The sequence below is a fragment of the Nerophis ophidion genome, linkage group LG28 (genome assembly GCF_033978795.1).
Source record: "Nerophis ophidion isolate RoL-2023_Sa linkage group LG28, RoL_Noph_v1.0, whole genome shotgun sequence".
Taxonomy (NCBI): Eukaryota; Metazoa; Chordata; class Actinopteri; order Syngnathiformes; family Syngnathidae; genus Nerophis; species Nerophis ophidion.
Window position 1 is genome coordinate 6606425 of NC_084638.1, and position 22449 is coordinate 6628873.

Sequence of the window (22449 nt, forward strand, 5' to 3'; positions counted from 1 at the left end):
TGGTGTAGGTGGTGACATGAGTGTGGTGGTATAGGTGGTGACATGAGAGTGGTGATGTAGGTGGTGGCATGAGGGTGTAGGTGGTGACATGAGGGTGGTGGAGTAGGTGGTGTACTTCTCTCTCCCTCTCCGTGCGGGACAGCTGCATCTGCTTCAGCATCTGAGACCTCTGCTCCATCACCAAGGTCTTCTCGTAGGTGAAGGCGGAGATGTCGCTGTCGTGCTGGTGGTGTTTAGAGGACTTGAGTTGAGTGCTGCAAGTAGCGACCATACCAGCTGACACTCACCATCTCCACCACCTCCACCTCGGCGTCCAGACGTAGGTGGTAGAGGAACATCTGGAGATCTTTCTTCATCTGGATGGAGTTGTCGTCCATCTGAGCCACGGTGAAGATGCGCATCTGACACTTCTTCCACACCTTCAACACAGCAAGGAGACGTGCTGGCTGCTCAAGTTGGGAGCCAACATGGCGGCCTGGAGTCACGTGAGGGCTTTTGACCAATCAGAGAGAGCGTGGGCAGGTGATTGGTCACCAGCATGTGGGCACAGGACGCCATGTTGGCTCCCAGTTGGCCTCACTCTCTGGCATTGAGACTCCTCACTAGACTACATCTGATCAATCTAAGTCTAAGACTACATCTGATCAATCTAAGTCCAAGACTACATCTGATCAATGTAAGTCTAAGACTAGATCTGACCATAGACTTAGATTGGTCAGACTCAATTGAACCAATCTAAGTCTCAGACAAGATCTGCCCAAAGACTTAGATTAGTTAGATCCATAGTCCTAGACTTAGATTGGTCAGAATGAATCTAAACGATCTAAGTCTATGGTCAAAACTAGTCTTAGACTTAGATTGGTCAGATCCAGTCTGACCGATCTAAGTCTATGAGCAAGAACTGATGAAGCCTACTCAGACGAGAGTCCAAACATCTTCTAAGACAAACCAAACAGTCCCTGAGACGACTAAAGGTACTTTCAACCTGCCGTGGAACAGGTCTTCACCATGACTGTTGTGGTTCCTGCAGCAGGAAGACAAATACTCACCTTGTGTTGAGTGATGAGAAATGGCAGCAACATGAGCAGTCCACCATCATGGACGATCCACCACACATCGATCCTTCCTCCCTCCAGGCGGTCCTGGTTTCCTGGGAAGTGGTCTATGTTCTTAGCAACCAGCAGAGCCTGATGTGCCTCAGTCGTCTCCCTCACTGTCTCTGGAAGTCAAAACACTGGTTTAAAGTCTGGATTTATGCATGTCAAACCTTCCTTGTGGTCTACACGTCTTAGTGGTTCTTTGGGGACACCTTCCTTGTGGTCTACACATGTCTTGGTGGTTCTTTGGGGACACCTTCCTTGTGGTCTACACATGTCTTGGTGGTTCTTTGGTGACACCTTCCTTGTGGTCTACACATGTCTTGGTGGTTCTTTGGTGACACCTTCCTTGTGGTCTACACATGTCTTGGTGGTTCTTTGGTGAGACCTTCCTTGTGGTCTACACATGTCTTGGTGGTTCTTTGGTGACACCTTCCTTGTGGTCTACACATGTCTTGGTGGTTCTTTGGTGACACCTTCCTTGTGGTCTACACATGTCTTGGTGGTTCTTTGGGGACACCTTCCTTGTGGTCTACACATGTCCTGGTGGTTCTTTGGTGACACCTTCCTTGTGGTCTACACATGTCTTAGTGGTTCTTTGGTGACACCTTCCTTGTGGTCTACACATGTCTTGGTGGTTCTTTGGTGACACCTTCCTTGTGGTCTACACATGTCTTGGTGGTTCTTTGGGGACACCTTCCTTGTGGTCTACACATGTCTTGGTGGTTCTTTGGGGACACCTTCCTTGTGGTCTACACATGTCTTGGTGGCTCTTTGGGGACACCTTCCTTGTGGTCTACACATGTCTTGTTGGTTCTTTGGTGACACCTTCCTTGTGGTCTACACAAAACATGCATGGATTGTATTTTACAGAGTCACCTTTTTGCTCCCTGTCCAAACAGCTTGTTTCAAGTCGATACATCATTGCCCCCAACTGTCAGTTTTGCTGCTACTTTTGTACCTTTCATGCTTTCATTGTGCACTAAGGACATCGGTGACTGCCACCAGCTATTTGTTTTGAGGGACTCTCATCACAACAACAACCCCGATGATTTAGCAAGACCAGCGTCTCACCTACGGGAACCCGGCTGACGTACAGGTCTAGAACTTTACACACTGGCTCAGGTTAGACTTCTATCGAGTCTAACTTTCTAAGATTAGAACTCGGTTGTAAACATGTGTATCCATAAAGGCTTTTCTGTTCTACATCATGTAAATATCTGCACTGCACGGCTGCTTGCAGTTGTAAACAATAGAGGCTAAAGGCTATTAGCTACGCTACATGGAGGAACTGATTGTACAACTTACTGGTCCGTCGCCAAACACAGTAGGCACCGATCCAATTAAAATGACTATTTTGCCGTAGGACAGCGGTGGTATTGTTTTACAGTAGAAGGCTAAACTAGCTACACTCCACTCACCTTGGACAGTCATGAATTACCATGAATTGACTTAAAGAAATTGAACAACTTACTGAGGTGTTAGCATTTAGTAATCAATTGTACTAAACTGTTCTATCTACTAATAAAAGTTTCAATCAATCAGTCAAATTACCTTCTTCCAGAGTTCCAAAAATCCCAGGAATTAGAGCGAATTCCCAGTTTTCCACAACCCTATTTTTCTTCCTGGAAAGTGTCCAGAGTCCACATGTGTCCTGCCTTCGGGTCTTAGTCCTGACTCAGTGACTCACCTATGAAGTTCCTCCTGGATGAAGAGTCCCGGGCTTGCTTCCAGCCTGCCGGCCAAGCCATCAGAACCGCATTGTGCTTCATGCCGCCCAGACCTGCTGACTGGATGAGCAGAGAGAAACCATCTCGCAGGTTGGAGGACACAACCACGTGGGAAAAACCTTTGGTCCGCTCCGCAGCCATGACCGCTTTCAGGTTCTTGGGGGGCAGGGTCCGGGTCCGAAGTGGATTTAGGGCAAGACAAGGACAACACATGAGTTAGACTTTTGAAGAAGTGACCCTCCTTGCACCCTGTAGACCTATGGTCCTCAACCACGATTGATACTAAGAAGTTTTAATTGATTTTTTAAATTATTTTTTTATTAAATCAACATAAAAAACACAAGAATTAGTGCACCAACCCCAAAAAAACCTCTCTTTTTCATGTAAAAATAAAATAAAAAAATAAGAGGATTCAAGTCTGAATCAGTGATACCAAAGTCCAAGTGTTTGATATCATCACGTGCAGTCAAGTCTTATGAAGGTGTGATGTTCAAGTCTGAGTCAGTGATACCAAAGTCCAAGTGTCGATGATATCATCAAGTGCAGTCAAGTGTTCAGGTGTGATGTTCAAGTCTGAGTCCGTGATACCAATGTCCAAGTGTCGATGATATCAAGTGTAGTCAAGTCTTATGAAGGTATGATGTTCAAGTCTGAGTCCGTGTTACCAAAGTCCAAGTGTTGATGATATCATCAAGTGCATTCAAGTCTGAGTCAGTGATACCAAAGTCCAAGTGTTTGATATCATCAAGTGCAGTCAAGTCTTATGAAGGTGTGATGTTCAAGTCTGAGTCAGTGATACCAAAGTCCAAGTGTCGATGATATCATCAAGTGTAGTCAAGTCTTATGAAGGTGTGATGTTCAAGTCTGAGTCAGTGATACCAAAGTCCAAGTGTTGATATCATCAAGTGCGTTCAAGTCTGAGTCAGTGATACCAAAGTCCAAGTGTTGATATCATCAAGTGCGTTCAAGTCTGAGTCAGTGATACCAAAGTCCAAGTGTTGATGATATCATCAAGTGGAGTCAAGTCTTAAGGTGTGATGTTCAAGTCTGAGTCAGTGATACCAAAGTCCAAGTGTCGATGATATCATCAAGTGTAGTCAAGTCTTAAGAAGGTGTGATGTTCAAGTCTGAGTCTGTGATACCAAAGTCCAAGTGTTGATGATATCATCAAGTGTAGTCAAGTCTTATGAAGGTGTGATGTTCAAGTCTGAGTCAGTGATACCAAAGTCCAAGTGTTGATGATATCATCAAGTGTAGTCAAGTCTTATGAAGGTGTGATGTTCAAGTCTGAGTCAGTGATACCAAAGTCCAAGTGTTGATGATACTATCAAGTGTAGTCAAGTCTTAAGAAGGTGTGATGTTCAAGTCTGAGTCAGTGATACCAAAGTCCAAGTGTTGATATCATCAAGTGTAGTCAAGTCTTAAGGTGTGATGTTCAAGTCTGAGTCAGTGATACCAAAGTCCAAGTGTTGATGATATCATCAAGTGTAGTCAAGTCTTATGAAGGTGTGATGTTCAAGTCTGAGTCAGTGATACCAAAGTCCAAGTGTTGATATCATCAAGTGTAGTCAAGTCTTATGAAGGTGTGATGTTCAAGTCTGAGTCTGTGATACCAAAGTCCAACTGTTGATAATATCAAGTGCATTCAAGTCTGAGTCAGTGATACCAAAGTCCAAGTGTTGATGATATCATCAAGTGCGGTCAAGTCTGAGTCAGTGATACCAAAGTCCAAGTGTTGATGATATCATCAAGTGCGGTCAAGTCTGAGTCAGTGATACCAAAGTCCAAGTGTTGATGATATCATCAAGTACAGTCAAGTCTTATGAAGGTGTGATGTTCAAGTCTGAGTCAGTGATACCAAAGTCCAAGTGTTGATATCATCAAATGTGAGTCAGTGATATTAAAGTCCAAGTCTGGATGATCGTGCAGTCAAGTCTGAGTCCGTGATACCAAAGTCCAAGTGTTGATATCATCAAGTGTGAGTCAGTGATATTAAAGTCCAAGTGTGGATGATAGTGCAGTCCAAGGTCCTAAAGTGGGGTGAGAGCTGGTTGGCAAAGAAGAAGAAGAAGAGGAAGTAGTCCTACCTGCTCTGCGGTCTTGGCGTGGGCAGCACGGGTCATGTAGGTGCCGTGCAGGACTGAGCAGACTATGGTCAGACCTTTGCCGGCCTTCAGCTGCGTGGTGAAGGACAGCAGGCGGGGATGTTTGACTGACAGCTGAGAGTCCAGCTTGCAGAGCACCAGCAGCTGAGGCCTGTCACACACACACACACACACACACACAAGGTGACACTTCTTTGTGTGTGTGTGTGTGTGTACGTGTGTTAAACATCTATTTGTGCGACCCACAACGCTACGTTTTGGATAAAACATCATGGAATTGATGATATTGAATTAGCTTCATATGAATGGTGATGTACTATTGAGCAAGGCACTAAAGTAGGTGACTGACCTCCAGTTTTTGGTGTGTGGCGGGGATTCCTCCAAGCGAATGAGAGCGTAGCGTGCGGCGTTTAGAGACAGACCTCGTAAACCATCTCCCCACTCTGTCTCTGCCCTGTGGGTCACATGTCAATCATGTCTCTTACTGTACTTACTGTACTGTCTCACCTACCACTCATGTCAATCATGTCTCTTACTGTACTGTCTCACCTACCACTCATGTCAATCATGTCTCTTACTGTACTGTCTCACCTACCACTCATGTCAATCATGTATCTTACTGTACTTACTGTACTGTCTCACCTACCACTCATGTCAATCATGTCTCTTACTGTACTTACTGTACTGTCTCACCTACCACTTATGTCAATCATGTCTCTTACTGTACTTACTGTACTGTCTCACCTACCACTCATGTCAATCATGTCTCTTACTGTACTGTCTCACCTACCACTTATGTCAATCATGTCTCTTACTGTACTGTCTCACCTACCACTTATGTCAATCATGTCTCTTACTGTACTTACTGTACTGTCTCACCTACCACTCATGTCAATCATGTATCTTACTGTACTTACTGTACTGTCTCACCTACCACTCATGTCAATCATGTCTCTTACTGTACTTACTGTACTGTCTCACCTACCACTCATGTCAACCATGCACTAAAACTACTTCACCTACAATTATACACAGTGGGAAAGTAAGTATTTAATGCAGTAAAAGTACTTTACTTACATATATACATTGGAAATTTAAGTATTTAATTTAGTAAAAGTACTTTAGTTACACATGAAGTGGGAAAGTAAGTATTTAATGCAGTAAAAGTACTTTAGTTACACATATAGTGGAAAAGTAAGTATTTAATGCAGTAAAAGTACTTTAGTTACACATAGTGGAAAAGTAAGTATTTAATTCAGTAAAAGTACTTTAGTTACACATATAGTGGAAAAGTATTTAATGCAGTAAAAGTACTTTAGCTACACATATAGTGGAAAAGTAAGTATTTAATTCAGTAAAAGTACTTTAGTTACACATATACTGGGAAAGTAAGTATTTAATGCAGTAAAAGTAGTTTAGTTACACATATAGTTTGGAAAAGTAAGTATTTAATTCAGTAAAAGTACTTTAGTTACACATATACTGGGAAAGTAAGTATTTAATGCAGTAAAAGTAGTTTAGTTACACATATAGTTTGGAAAGTAAGTATTTAATGCAGTAAAAGTACTTAAGTTACACATATAGTGGGAAAGTAAGTATTTAATGCAGTAAAAGTAGTTTAGTTACACATATAGTGGAAAAGTAAGTATTTAATGCAGTAAAAGTACTTTAGTTACACATATAGTGGAAAAGTAAGTATTTAATGCAGTAAAAGTGCTTTAGTTACACATATAGTGGAAAAGTAAGTATTTAATGCAGTAAAAGTACTTTAGTTACACATATAGTTTGGAAAGTAAGTATTTAATGCAGTAAAAGTACTTAAGTTACACATATAGTGGGAAAGTAAGTATTCAATGCAGTAAAAGTAGTTTAGTTACACATATAGTGGGAAAGTAAATATTTAATGCAGTAAAAGTACTTTAGTTACACATAGTGGGAAAGTAAATATTTAATGCAGTAAAAGTACTTTAGTTACATATATACGGCAGGAAAGTAAATATTTAATGCAGTAAAAGTACTTTAGTTACATATATACGGCAGGAAAGTAAGTATTTAATGCAGTAAAAGTACTTTTGTTACACATATAGTGGAAAAGTAAGTATTTAATGCAGTAAAAGTACTTTAGTTACACATATAGTGGAAAAGTAAGTATTTAATGCAGTAAAAGTGCTTTAGTTACACATATAGTGGAAAAGTAAGTATTTAATGCAGTAAAAGTACTTTAGTTACACATATAGTTTGGAAAGTAAGTATTTAATGCAGTAAAAGTACTTAAGTTACACATATAGTGGGAAAGTAAGTATTCAATGCAGTAAAAGTAGTTTAGTTACACATATAGTGGGAAAGTAAATATTTAATGCAGTAAAAGTACTTTAGTTACACATAGTGGGAAAGTAAATATTTAATGCAGTAAAAGTACTTTAGTTACATATATACGGCAGGAAAGTAAATATTTAATGCAGTAAAAGTACTTTAGTTACATATATACGGCAGGAAAGTAAGTATTTAATGCAGTAAAAGTACTTTTGTTACACATATAGTGGAAAAGTAAGTATTTAATGCAGTAAAAGTACTTTAGTTACACATATAGTGGAAAAGTAAGTATTTAATGCAGTAAAAGTGCTTTAGTTACACATATAGTGGAAAAGTAAGTATTTAATGCAGTAAAAGTACTTTAGTTACACATATAGTGGAAAAGTAAGTATTTAATGCAGTAAAAGTGCTTTAGTTACACATATAGTGGAAAAGTAAGTATTTAATGCAGTAAAAGTACTTTAGTTACACAGTTTGGAAAGTAAGTATTTAATGCAGTAAAAGTACTTAAGTTACACATATAGTGGGAAAGTAAGTATTCAATGCAGTAAAAGTAGTTTAGTTACACATATAGTGGGAAAGTAAATATTTAATGCAGTAAAAGTACTTTAGTTACATATATACGGCAGGAAAGTAAGTATTTAATGCAGTAAAAGTACTTTAGTTACACATATAGTGGAAAAGTAAGTATTTAATGCAGTAAAAGTGCTTTAGTTACACATATAGTGGAAAAGTAAGTATTTAATGCAGTAAAAGTACTTTAGTTACACATATAGTTTGGAAAGTAAGTATTTAATGCAGTAAAAGTACTTAAGTTACACATATAGTGGGAAAGTAAGTATTCAATGCAGTAAAAGTACTTTAGTTACACATATAGTGGGAAAGTAAATATTTAATGCAGTAAAAGTACTTTAGTTACACATATAGTGGGAAAGTAAATATTTAATGCAGTAAAAGTACTTTAGTTACATATATACGGCAGGAAAGTAAATATTTAATGCAGTAAAAGTACTTTAGTTACATATATACGGCAGGAAAGTAAGTATTTAATGCAGTAAAAGTACTTTTGTTACACATATAGTGGAAAAGTAAGTATTTAATGCAGTAAAAGTACTTTAGTTACACATATAGTGGAAAAGTAAGTATTTAATGCAGTAAAAGTGCTTTAGTTACACATATAGTGGAAAAGTAAGTATTTAATGCAGTAAAAGTACTTTAGTTACACATATAGTTTGGAAAGTAAGTATTTAATGCAGTAAAAGTACTTTAGTTACACATATAGTGGAAAAGTAAGTATTTAATGCAGTAAAAGTACTTTAGTTACACATATAGTGGAAAAGTAAGTATTTAATTCAGTAAAAGTACTTTAGTTACACATATAGTGGAAAAGTATTTAATGCAGTAAAAGTACTTTAGCTACACATATAGTGGAAAAGTAAGTATTTAATTCAGTAAAAGTACTTTAGTTACACATATACTGGGAAAGTAAGTATTTAATGCAGTAAAAGTAGTTTAGTTACACATATAGTTTGGAAAGTAAGTATTTAATGCAGTAAAAGTACTTAAGTTACACATATAGTGGGGAAGTAAGTATTTAATGCAGTAAAAGTAGTTTAGTTACACATATAGTGGAAAAGTAAGTATTTAATGCAGTAAAAGTACTTTAGTTACACATATAGTGGAAAAGTAAGTATTTAATGCAGTAAAAGTGCTTTAGTTACACATATAGTGGAAAAGTAAGTATTTAATGCAGTAACAGTACTTTAGTTACACATATAGTTTGGAAAGTAAGTATTTAATGCAGTAAAAGTACTTAAGTTACACATATAGTGGGAAAGTAAGTATTCAATGCAGTAAAAGTAGTTTAGTTACACATATAGTGGGAAAGTAAATATTTAATGCAGTAAAAGTACTTTAGTTACACATATAGTGGGAAAGTAAATATTTAATGCAGTAAAAGTACTTTAGTTACATATATACGGCAGGAAAGTAAATATTTAATGCAGTAAAAGTACTTTAGTTACATATATACGGCAGGAAAGTATTTAATGCAGTAAAAGTACTTTTGTTACACATATAGTGGGAAAGTAAATATTTAATGCAGTAAAAATACTTTAGTTACACATATAGTGGGAAAGTAAATATTTAATGCAGTAAAAGTACTTTAGTTACACATATAGTGGGAAAGTAAATATTTAATGCAGTAAAAGTACTTAAGTTACACATATAGTGGGAAAGTAAATATTTAATGCAGTAAAAGTACTTTAGTTACACATATAGTGGGAAAGTAAATATTTAATGCAGTAAAAGTACTTTAGTTACATATATACGGCAGGAAAGTATTTAATGCAGTAAAAGTACTTTTGTTACACATATAGTGGGAAAGTAAATATTTAATGCAGTAAAAATACTTTAGTTACACATATAGTGGGAAAGTAAATATTTAATGCAGTAAAAGTACTTTAGTTACACATATAGTGGGAAAGTAAATATTTAATGCAGTAAAAGTACTTTAGTTACACATATAGTGGGAAAGTAAATATTTAATGCAGTAAAAGTACTTTAGTTACACATATAGTGGGAAAGTAAATATTTAATGCAGTAAAAGTACTTTAGTTACATATATACGGCAGGAAAGTAAGTATTTAATGCAGTAAAAGTACTTTTGTTACACATATAGTGGGAAAGTAAATATTTAATGCAGTAAAAATACTTTAGTTACACATATAGTGGGAAAGTAAATATTTAATGCAGTAAAAGTACTTTAGTTACACATATAGTGGGAAAGTAAATATTTAATGCAGTAAAAGTACTTAAGTTACACATATAGTGGGAAAGTAAATATTTAATGCAGTAAAAGTACTTTAGTTACACATATAGTGGGAAAGTAAATATTTAATGCAGTAAAAGTACTTTAGTTACACATATAGTGGGAAAGTAAGTATTGAATGCAGTAAAAGTACATCAAATACATATATACGGCAAGAAAGTAAGTATTGAATGCAGTAAAAGTACATTAAATACATATTTATGGCCAGAAAGTAAGTATTGAATGCAGTAAAAGTACTTTAGTTACACATATGTGGCAGGAAAGTAAATATTTAATGCAGTAAAAGTACATTAAATACACATATTTGATTCCCTGGTGATTTTGTTAGTTTAGCTCTTTACAAAAATGTCAATAGTTGATTAAAATGTGTTTGAAGTATTAAAATATGACTAATTGTTGTCCTGGATGTAAATATTGAAGACAAAGTGTTAAAATGATGCAAGAGTACGACACTCTCACACTATTGTTCTTTTTATTCTAAATGTCTGTGATGATAATGTCAATGAGGGTTTTGTAATCACTGCTATGTTGGTGTTTGTATTAATATTCATACTGTTGTTGGACTGTTTTGAGTCATGTTTGTGTGTCCTCTCACTTGATCTTGTCTATAAACTGTTGTAAGTACACCTCTGCACAACATTGTATGCTTTTTACCATCAACTTTCCTCGTAGTCACAGTGTGGGCACGTCATAACATTGAAATAAAGATGGGGTGATTGACCTTTCACCCTTGGACTCACCCTCTAAACTCGATGTACTTGTAGATGCAGCCAGCTATCACCATGGCAACCAGGGCATAGTACCAGGAGCAGATGAACATGAGGGAGAGACACAGACTCATGCCCAAGAAGGACAGACTCCTGGCAAAGCAGAAGACAAGTTGAGCAAAGTCCCACTGGAGCCAGTAAGAACTGAGCAGAACATCTTTGTGGAACTCAATGTTTTCTTGACATTAACACATGCTGACTATTTCATTTGTAAAAACAATTCAGTGTAAAAATAAATCAATTTATACAAATTCAGTTTAAAAATTCTGTGTTTAAACATTTTTCTGTATAACAATTCAGTGTATGCATAATCAGTTTAAAAAAAATCAGTGTATAAAAATTTAGTGTCAACATTCTGTGTACACAAATTCAGTGGAAAATGATTTCAGTGTAATAAAAGTTCACTGTAAAAAAAAAAAAAATCAGTATATAAAAATTTACGGTAAAACAATTCTGTATATAAAAATATCAGTTGTATATACATTCCATTTGAAAAACATTCAGTGTATAAAAATTATGTGTATGAAAATGTATATAAAAGTAAAAATAAATCAGTGTATAAACATTCTTTGTAAAAAAAAAAAAAAATCAGTGTATAAATAATTCAGTGTATACAAATTCAGTATAAAAGTGTTCAGTGTAAAAATGTGTACAAATGTTTGGTGTAAAAATAAATCAGTGTATAATTAATCAGTGTAAAAAAATTCTGTGTATAAAAATTTTGTTTCAACAAATTGTTTATAAACATTCAGTGTAAAATAAATCAGTGTGTGAAAAATCTGTAAAAAAAAAAAAATTGTGAATTTTTTTGGGGTGTATAATTTGTATATATATATATATATATATATATATATATATATATATATATATATATATATATATATAAAAACAGTTTTCTCTCTCTCCATATATATATATATACATACACACACATATACATGTGTGTGTGTGTGTATATATATATATACACAGTGTATACATACAAAGTACATATACACACACATACATATGTGTATATATATATGCATGTACAGTGTGTGTGTGTCTATATATATATATATATATATATATGCCCTTCGTTTTATGTGACCCTGTTGCTTCATTTTATGTGACCCTGCCCCTTCATTTTGTGTGACCCGTCCCTTCATTTTATGTGACCCTGCCCCTTCATTTTATGTGACCCTGCCGCTTTGTTTTATGTGACCCTGCCGCTTCATTTTATGTGACCCGTCCCTTCATTTTATGTGACCCTGCCCCTTCATTTTATGTGACCCCGCCCCTTCATTTTATGAGAGCTTGCCCCTTCATTTTGTGTGACCCTGCCGCTTTGTTTTATGTGACCCTGCCGCTTCATTTTATGTGACCCGCAGCATCATTTTGTGTGATCCTGCCGTTTCATTTTGTGTGACCCTGCCGCTTCATTTTATGTGACCCTGCCCCTTAATATTATGTGACCCGCCCCTTCATTCTGTGTGACCCGCTCCTTCATTTTTGTGACCCTGCCGCTTCATTTTATGTGACCCTGCCCCTTCATTTTATGTGACCCTGCCCCTTCATTTTATGTGACCCGCGGCATCATTTTATGTGACCCTGCCCCTTAATATTATGTGACCCTGCCCCTTCATTTTATGTGACCCTGCCCCTTCATTTTATGTGACCCTGCCCCTTCATTTTATGTGACCCGCGGCATCATTTTATGTGACCCTGCCCCTTAATATTATGTGACCCGTCCCTTGATTCTGTGTGACCCGCCCCTTCATTTTATGTGACCCTGCCCTTCATTTTATGTGACCCTGCCCCTTCATTTTATGTGACCCTGCCGCTTCATTTTATGTGACCCTGTCCCTTCATTTTGTGTGACCCTGCCCCTTCATTTTATGTGACCCTGCCCCTTCATTTTATGTGACCCTGCCCCTTCATTTTATGTGACCCTGCCCCTTCATTTTATGTGACCCTGCCGCTTCGTTTTATGTGACCCTGCCGCTTCATTTTATGTGACCCGCAACATCATTTTGTGTGATCCTGCCGTTCCATTTTGTGTGACCCTGCCGCTTCATTTTATGTGACCCTGCCCCTTAATATTATGTGACCCGCCCCTTCATTCTGTGTGACCCGCCCCTTCATTTTTGTGACCCTGCCCCTTCATTTTATGTGACCCTGCCGCATCGTTTTATGTGACCCTGCCCCTTCATATTATGTGACCCGCGGCATCATTTTATGTGACCCTGCCCCTTAATATTATGTGACCCGCCCCTTCATTCTGTGTGACCCGCCCCTTCATTTTATGTGACCCTGCCCCTTCATTTTATGTGACCCTGCCGCTTCATTTTATGTGACCCTGCCGATTCATTTTATGTGACCCGCAACATCATTTTGTGTGATCCTGCCGTTTCATTTTGTGTGACCCTGCCTCTTCATTTTATGTGACCCTGCCGGTTCATTTTGTGTGACCCTGCCCCTTCATATTATGTGACCCTGCCCCTTCATATTATGTGACCCTGCCCCTTCATTTTATGTGACCCTGCCGTTTCATTTTATGTGACCCTGCCCCTTATTATGTGACCCGCCCCTTCATTCTGTGTGACCCGCCCCTTCATTTTATGTGACCCTGCAGCTTCATTTTGTGTGACCCTGCCCCTTCATTTTATGTGACCCTGCCCCTTCATTTTATGTGACCCTGCCCCTTCATTTTGTGTGACCCTGCCCCTTCATTTTGTGTGACCCTGCCGGTTCATTTTGTGTGACCCTGCCCCTTCATTTTGTGTGACCCTGCCCCTTAATATTATGTGACCCGCCCCTTCATTTTATGTGACCCTGCAGCTTCATTTTGTGTGACCCTGCCCCTTAATATTATGTGACCCGCCCCTTCATTCTGTGTGACCCTGCCCCTTAATATTATGTGACCCGCCCCTTCATTCTGTGTGACCCGCCCCTTCATTTTATGTGACCCTGCCCCTTCATTTTATGTGACCCTGCCCCTTCATTTTTGTGACCCTGCCCCTTCGTTTTATGTGACCCTGCCGCGTCGTTTTATGTGACCCTGCCGCTTCATTTTATGTGACCCTGCCCCTTCATTTTATGTGACCCTGCCGCTTCATTTTATGTGACCCTGCCCCTTTATTTTATGTGACCCGCGGCATCATTTTGTGTGACCCTGCCCCTTAATATTATATGACCCGCCCCTTCATTTTATGTGACCCTGCAGCTTCATTTTATGTGACCCTGCCGCTTCATTTTATGTGACCCTGCCCCTTCATTTTATGTGACCCTGCCGCTTCGTTTTGTGTGAACCTGCCGCTTATGTGACCCTGCCCCTTCATTTTGTGTGACCTTGCCGCTGCAGTTTTCGTGACCTGCGGCATCATTTTGTGTGACCCTGCCGCTTCATTTTATGTGACCCTTCCCTTTTTATGTGGTCCTGCCCCTTCATTTTGTGTGACCCTGCCCCTTCATATTATGTGACCCTGCCCCTTCATATTATGTGACCCGCCCCTTCATTCTGTGTGACCCGCCCCTTCATTTTATGTGACCCTGCAGCTTCATTTTGTGTGACCCTGCAGCTTCATTTTGTGTGACCCTGCCGCTTCATTTTGTGTGACCCTGCCCCTTCATTTTGTGTGACCCTGCCCCTTCATATTATGTGACCCTGCCCCTTCATTTTGTGTGACCCTGCCCCTTAATATTATGTGACCCGCCCCTTCATTCTGTGTGACCCGCCCCTTCATTTTATGTGACCCTGCAGCTTCATTTTATGTGACCCTGCAGCTTCATTTTATGTGACCCTGCCCCTTCATTTTATGTGACCCCGCCCCTTCATTTTATGTGACCCTGCCCCTTCATTTTATGAGAGCCTGCCCCTTCATTTTATGTGACCCTGCCCCTTCATTTTATGTGACCCCCCCCTTCATTTTATGTGACCCCGCCCCTTCATTTTATGAGAGCTTGCCCCTTCATTTTGTGTGACCCTGTCGCTTAATATTATGTGACCCTGCCCCTTCATTTTATGTGACCCTGCCCCTTCATTTTGTGTGACCCTGCCGCTTAATATTATGTGACCCTGCCCCTTTATTTTGTAACCTGCGGCATCATTTTATGTGACCCCGCCCCTTCATTTTATGTGATCCCGCCCCTTCATTTTATGTGATCCCGCCCCTTCATTTTATGAGACCCTGCCCCTTCATTTTATGTGACCCTGCCATTTCATTTTGTGTGGTCCTGCCGTTTCATTTGTGGCCCACTGTATTATTTTAAGCATCCCACCGAATCAAAAAAATAAGTGGCCCGCCGCATTATTTTACATACTTCTGTCGCTTCATTTACGTGGCCTGCCGCATTATTTAATTTGCCTCGCCACATGGTTTTATGTGGCCTGCCGACACATGATTAACATAATATATGAAGTGGCCCCCTGCATTGTTGTAGGACATGGTAACATAATATATGATGTGGCCCCCTGCATTGTTGTAGGACATGGTAACATAATATATGATGTGGCCCCCTGCATTGTTGTAGGACATGGTAACATAATATATGATGTGGCCCCCTGCATTGTTGTAGGACATGGTAACATAATATATGACGTGGCCCCCTGCATTGTTGTAGGACATGGTAACATAATATATGACGTGGCCCCCTGCATTGTTGTAGGACATGGTAACATAATATATGATGTGGCCCCCTGCATTGTTGTAGGACATGGTAACATAATATATGACGTGGCCCCCTGCATTGTTGTAGGACATGGTAACATAATATATGACGTGGCCCCCTGCATTGTTGTAGGACATGGTAACATAATATATGACGTGGCCCCCTGCATTGTTGTAGGACATGGTAACATAATATATGACGTGGCCCCCTGCATTGTTGTAGGACATGGTAACATAATATATGACGTGGCCCCCTGCATTGTTGTAGGACATGGTAACATAATATATGACGTGGCCCCCTGCATTGTTGTAGGACATGGTAACATAATATATGACGTGGCCCCCTGCATTGTTGTAGGACATGGTGACATAATATATGACGTGGCCCCCTGCATTGTTGTAGGACATGGTAACATAATATATGATGTGGCCCCCTGCATTGTTGTAGGACATGGTAACATAATATATGATGTGGCCCCCTGCATTGTTGTAGGACATGGTAACATAATATATGACGTGGCCCCCTGCATTGTTGTAGGACATGGTAACATAATATATGACGTGGCCCCCTGCATTGTTGTAGGACATGGTAACATAATATATGCTGTGGCCCCCTGCATTGTTGTAGTACATGGTAACATAATATATGATGTGGCCCCCTGCATTGTTGTAGTACATGGTAACATAATATATGACGTGGCCCCCTGCATTGTTGTAGGACATGGTAACATAATATATGACGTGGCCCCCTGCATTGTTGTAGGACATGGTAACATAATATATGACGTGGCCCCCTGCATCGTTGTAGGACATGGTAACATAATATATGACGTGGCCCCCTGCATTGTTGTAGGACATGGTAACATAATATATGACGTGGCCCCCTGCATTGTTGTAGGACATGGTAACATAATATATGACGTGGCCCCCTGCATTGTTGTAGGACATGGTAACATAATATATGACGTGGCCCCCTGCATTGTTGTAGGACATGGTAACATAATATATGACGTGGCCCCCTGCATTGTTGTAGGACATGGTAACATAATATATGACGTGGCCCCCTGCATCGTTGTAGGACATGGTAACATAATATATGACGTGGCCCCCTGCATTGTTGTAGGACATGGTAACATAATATATGATGTGGCCCCCTGCATTGTTGTAGGACATGGTAACATAATATATGATGTGGCCCCCTGCATTGTTGTAGGACATGGTAACATAATATATGACGTGGCCCCCTGCATTGTTGTAGGACATGGTAACATAATATATGACGTGGCCCCCTGCATTGTTGTAGGACATGGTAACATAATATATGACGTGGCCCCCTGCATTGTTGTAGGACATGGTGACATAATATATGACGTGGCCCCCTGCATTGTTGTAGGACATGGTGACATAATATATGACGTGGCCCCCTGCATTGTTGTAGGACATGGTAACATAATATATGACGTGGCCCCCTGCATTGTTGTAGGACATGGTGACATAATATATGACGTGGCCCCCTGCATTGTTGTAGGACATGGTAACATAATATATGACGTGGCCCCCTGCATTGTTGTAGGACATGGTAACATAATATATGATGTGGCCCCCTGCATTGTTGTAGGACATGGTAACATAATATATGACGTGGCCCCCTGCATTGTTGTAGGACATGGTAACATAATATATGATGTGGCCCCCTGCATTGTTGTAGGACATGGTAACATAATATATGACGTGGCCCCCTGCATTGTTGTAGGACATGGTAACATAATATATGATGTGGCCCCCTGCATTGTTGTAGGACATGGTAACATAATATATGACGTGGCCCCCTGCATTGTTGTAGGACATGGTAACATAATATATGATGTGGCCCCCTGCATTGTTGTAGGACATGGTAACATAATATATGATGTGGCCCCCTGCATTGTTGTAGGACATGGTAACATAATATATGACGTGGCCCCCTGCATTGTTGTAGGACATGGTAACATAATATATGCTGTGGCCCCCTGCATTGTTGTAGTACATGGTAACATAATATATGATGTGGCCCCCTGCATTGTTGTAGTACATGGTAACATAATATATGACGTGGCCCCCTGCATTGTTGTAGGACATGGTAACATAATATATGACGTGGCCCCCTGCATTGTTGTAGGACATGGTAACATAATATATGACGTGGCCCCCTGCATCGTTGTAGGACATGGTAACATAATATATGACGTGGCCCCCTGCATTGTTGTAGGACATGGTAACATAATATATGACGTGGCCCCCTGCATCGTTGTAGGACATGGTAACATAATATATGACGTGGCCCCCTGCATCGTTGTAGGACATGGTAACATAATATATGACGTGGCCCCCTGCATTGTTGTAGGACATGGTAACATAATATATGACGTGGCCCCCTGCATTGTTGTAGGACATGGTAACATAATATATGACGTGGCCCCCTGCATCGTTGTAGGACATGGTAACATAATATATGACGTGGCCCCCTGCATTGTTGTAGGACATGGTAACATAATATATGATGTGGCCCCCTGCATTGTTGTAGGACATGGTAACATAATATATGACGTGGCCCCCTGCATTGTTGTAGGACATGGTAACATAATATATGACGTGGCCCCCTGCATTGTTGTAGGACATGGTAACATAATATATGACGTGGCCCCCTGCATTGTTCTAAGTGATCATATTCAATTCAATTCCATAACGCCAGCCAAGGACATTTACATGATTTTTCAACAGACATTTATCCATAAAAATATTGAGAAGCTGCTGACCAAGGTGCTCATATTATCAATACATGACTTGATAAAAGTACTGCATTGTTTTTGTATATTAGGGCATGTTGAATGTGAAGTGTATAAAAGAGATGGCATGAAAACATGAGTAGAGTGTTCCTACCAGTGATAGAACTTGAAGCGAGGTCTCCAGTTGGGGGTCCGCAGCAGAGTCTGGACCGCACAGGCCAGGTTGACAAAGAGGTAGCACATGAGGAAGAACCTGAGGCGGGGAAACAAGGTGTGTGAGTGAGATGATTGACATGATGAGATGGATGGATGGATGGATGAGAGTTACATGGAGAGGATGGGAGCCACGTCGTCCAGAGAAGCTATGAGGATTCCTATCTCACAGATGGCCACAGTCAGCAGCAGAGCCCAGGTGGGCTCACCGTTGGCTTTGCCGTGACCGAAGATCTGGAGAACATTAGACACAAACACAAAAGCATGACTTCACATCCATGATCTCAATTCTTATTCATCCCCATTCTAAAATGATTCATCATTGTCCAAAATTTTACTTTAAAATTAGTTGGGTTTTTTTATATAAGAATCAACTTAAAAATACATTTTAAGGCCATCTCTATGTGACAAGAAGGAGGTTTTCTAAAAAGTTTACTGATAATTATTACAGCAAATAAAACATTTGAATGAACTTGAATGGAAAAATCACCGCAGGAATCTAATCACATCTTTAGGAGCCCAAATATTCACGCCTGTAATTTCTCCTACAAAATCCTTCAGGACCGACCCATTTCTGTAAAAAAATTCAGTGTATAATAATTGAGAGTACAAGCATTTTGTGTATTAAAATTCAGTGTAAAAAAAAATCAGTGTATGAATATTCAGTGTAAAAAAAAATCGGTGTATAAGAATTCAGTGTAAAAATAAATCAACGTATAAAAATTCAGTGTATAAACATTTTGTGTATTATAAAAATAAATCAGTATATAAAAATTGTGTATAAAAAAATCAGTGTATGAATATTCAGTGTATAAAAAATTCAGTGTAAAAAAAAATGTTGTATTAAAATTTACTTTAAAATAAATCAGTGTATAAAAATTCAGTGTATAAACATTTTGTGTATTATATTTCAGTGTAAAAATAAATCAGTATATAAAAATTGTGTATAAATATTCAGTGTATAAAAAATTCAGCGTAAAACAATGGTGTATCAAAATTTAGTTTAAAAATAAATCGGTGTATAAAAATTGTGAATAAAAATTCAGTGTAAAAAAAATTCAATGTAAAAAAATGTGTATAAAAATTCAGTGTAAAATAAATCAGCGTATAAAAATTCAGTGTATAAACATATTGTGTATAACAATTCAGTGTAAAAATAAATCAGCGTATAAAAATAGTGTATAAAAAATGTAGAGCCACTTTATGTGTATGGATATTCAGTGTATAAAAATTATGTGTAAAATAATGGTGTATTAAAATTTTGTGCAAAAAAAAAAATCAGTGCATAAAAATTCAGTGTATAAAAATAAATCACTGTATAAAAACTCAGTATAAAAATGAATCGGCGTATAAAAATTGTGTATAAAAATTATGTGTAAAAATAAATCAGCGTATTAAAATTCAGTGTCAAAAAATTGTGTATAAAAATGTTGTGTATAAAGTCTGAGTAAAAAAAATTGTGTAAAAATAAATCAGTTTAAACAATTCAGTTTGAAAATAAATCAGTGTATAAAATTCAGTGTATCAAAAATGTAGAGCCACTTTATGTCCCTTAAATAGTGCATGATTTCCTCCCACAGTTCTAGTTGACATGACACTTTCTACAAGTGACCAATGTTGTCAAAGTGCACCTGGGATGCAAGACAGATGGGAGAACATGGGATGCAAGACAGATGGGAGAACATGGGATGCAAGACAGATGGGAGAACATGGGATGCAAGACAGATGGGAGAACATGGGATGCAAGACAGATGGGAGAACATGGGATGCAAGACAGATGGGAGAACATGGGATGCAAGACACATGAGAGAACATGGGATGCAAGACAGACGGGAGAACATGGGATGCAAGACAGACGGGAGAACATGGGATGCGAGACAGACGGGAGAACATGGGATGCGAGACAGACGGGAGAACATGGGATGCGAGACAGACGGGAGAACATGGGATGCGAGACAGATGGGAGAACATGGGATGCGAGACAGATGGGAGAACATGGGATGCGAGACAGATGGGAGAACATGGGATGCGAGACAGATGGGAGAACATGGGATGCGAGACAGATGGGAGAACATGGGATGCGAGACAGATGGGAGAACATGGGATGCAAGACAGATGGGAGAACATGGGATGCGAGACAGATGGGAGAACATGGGATGCGAGACAGATGGGAGAACATGGGATGCGAGACAGATGGGAGAACATGGGATGCGAGACAGATGGGAGAACATGGGATGCAAGACAGATGGGAGAACATGGGATGCAAGACAGATGGGAGAACATGGGATGCAAGACAGATGGGAGAACGTGGGATGCAAGACGGATGGGAGAACGTGGGATGCAAGACAGATGGGAGAACATGGGATGCAAGACAGATGGGAGAACATGGGATGCAAGACAGATGGGAGAACATGGGATGCAAGACACATGAGAGAACATGGGATGCGAGACAGATGGGAGAAGACTGACCTGCAAGAAAGGAATAATGCCATCACGTGCGATGGCCTGCAGCAGCCGAGGAGCACCGGTCAGACTCTGAAGCCCCGCCCCACAACAGGAGAAAAAGGATCCGATCACAATAACCCAAGGTGAGGGCCAGGCCAGGATACCGATCACCAGGTTTTTCTTCACAGAATCCCCAAACCTGCAGCCAGGGTGGTGTTACCTTAACTCCATCATTTCATCACGGACACAACCATCATTCATGCCTCTTTTTGATATGCACACACATGTACTGTCCTGGTCAAAAGTCTATGTACACTTGTAGAGAACATCATGTCATGGCTGTCTGGGGTTTCCAATCACTCTTATTTTGTTGTGATGTAGTGATTGTTGCTCGCAAAAAACACTCATGAAGTTTGCTTCTTTTATAAATTTATTATGTCTCTACTGAAAATGTGAGCACGGAACTTTCCTCCAGAAGGTCTTATCTTTGTCCATGTGATGTCAGATGAAAGAAAAATTGAGCTTTTTGGCCACAATACCCAGCAATATGTTTGGAGGAGAAAAGGTGAGGCCTTTAATCCCAGGAACACCATTCCTACCGTCAAGCATAGTGGTGGTAGTATTATGCTATGGGCCTGTTTTGCTGCCAATGGAACTGCTGCTTTAAATGGGACAATGAAAAAGGAGGATTAGCTCCAAATTGTTCAGGACAAGCTAAAATCATCAGGGGGGAGGTTGGGTCTTGGGCACAGTTGGGTGTTCCAACAGGACAATGACCCCAAACACACCTCAAAAGTGGTCAAGGAAAGGCTAAAATGAATGTTGTATAACAGGGGTAGGGAACCTATGGCTCTAGAGCCAGATGTGGCTCTTTTGATGACTGCATCTGGCTCTCAGATAAATCTCAGCTGACATTGCTTAACGTGATAATTATGAATAATTTCGCTGGTAATCACAGAGCTAAAAATAACGTGCAAAACATAAAACATTCTCATGCATTTATATCCATCCATCCGTTTTCTACCGCACCTGTTCAAGAAGTCGCATTAATGGTAAGAAGTATTTTATGTCACGATTAGGGGGGTCGTTCTCCCAGGAAGGCAGACGGACTACTCGGGACATGTCATTTAGGTAAAAACATGATTTAATTTTAACTAAAAAAATATACAAACAAAAATCGCTCACAGCGGAGGCACAACTTGGGCTAAAGAACAAAGCTAACGCATAAACAGACTAAGAACATAAATCAAACAAAACTTACTTGGCATGGCATGAAGCTTGAAACTATGGCAAGGCATGAAACAAGTCAGCACAGGGCGACTGACTGGCAAAGACAAGCTTAAATACTGCCTCTGATTAGTGCTCGGGGAGCAGGTGAGCAGGCGTTTTGTCCACCAGAGACAGGTGGACAAAATGAGTAACCAAGGAAACCAGACAATGGAGTGGAAAAAAACAGGAACTTAAAGAGTCCAAATGACAAACAGCACATGGCCAAACAAAAACATGATCAACAGACATGACATTTTATTTATTAT

At 39.5% G+C, this 22449-nt stretch overlaps 1 protein-coding gene across 9 annotated transcripts in view; it reads right to left on the minus strand.

Annotated features, from left to right (window-relative positions):
- LOC133545667 (solute carrier family 12 member 7-like) overlaps positions 1-22449 on the minus strand; it is an 83489-nt gene that overhangs the window by 20151 nt on the left and 40889 nt on the right. For 5 of the 9 annotated variants that reach the window (XM_061891454.1, XM_061891453.1, XM_061891451.1 and 2 more), the window contains 10 exons: positions 20939-21113; positions 18585-18703; positions 18411-18509; positions 10816-10935; positions 5282-5386; positions 4915-5083; positions 2788-2983; positions 1050-1219; positions 288-446; positions 116-223 (listed from right to left, as the gene is read on the minus strand). In XM_061891454.1, the coding sequence (XP_061747438.1) occupies positions 116-223; positions 288-446; positions 1050-1219; positions 2788-2983; positions 4915-5083; positions 5282-5386; positions 10816-10935; positions 18411-18509; positions 18585-18703; positions 20939-21113 (1420 nt within the window). Of the gene's footprint in view, positions 1-115; positions 224-287; positions 1220-2787; positions 2984-4914; positions 5084-5281; positions 5387-10815; positions 10936-18410; positions 18510-18584; positions 18704-20938; positions 21114-22449 lie in introns of those variants that run through there. The other 4 variants (XM_061891458.1, XM_061891457.1, XM_061891456.1 and 1 more) reach the window with 2 other exon arrangements.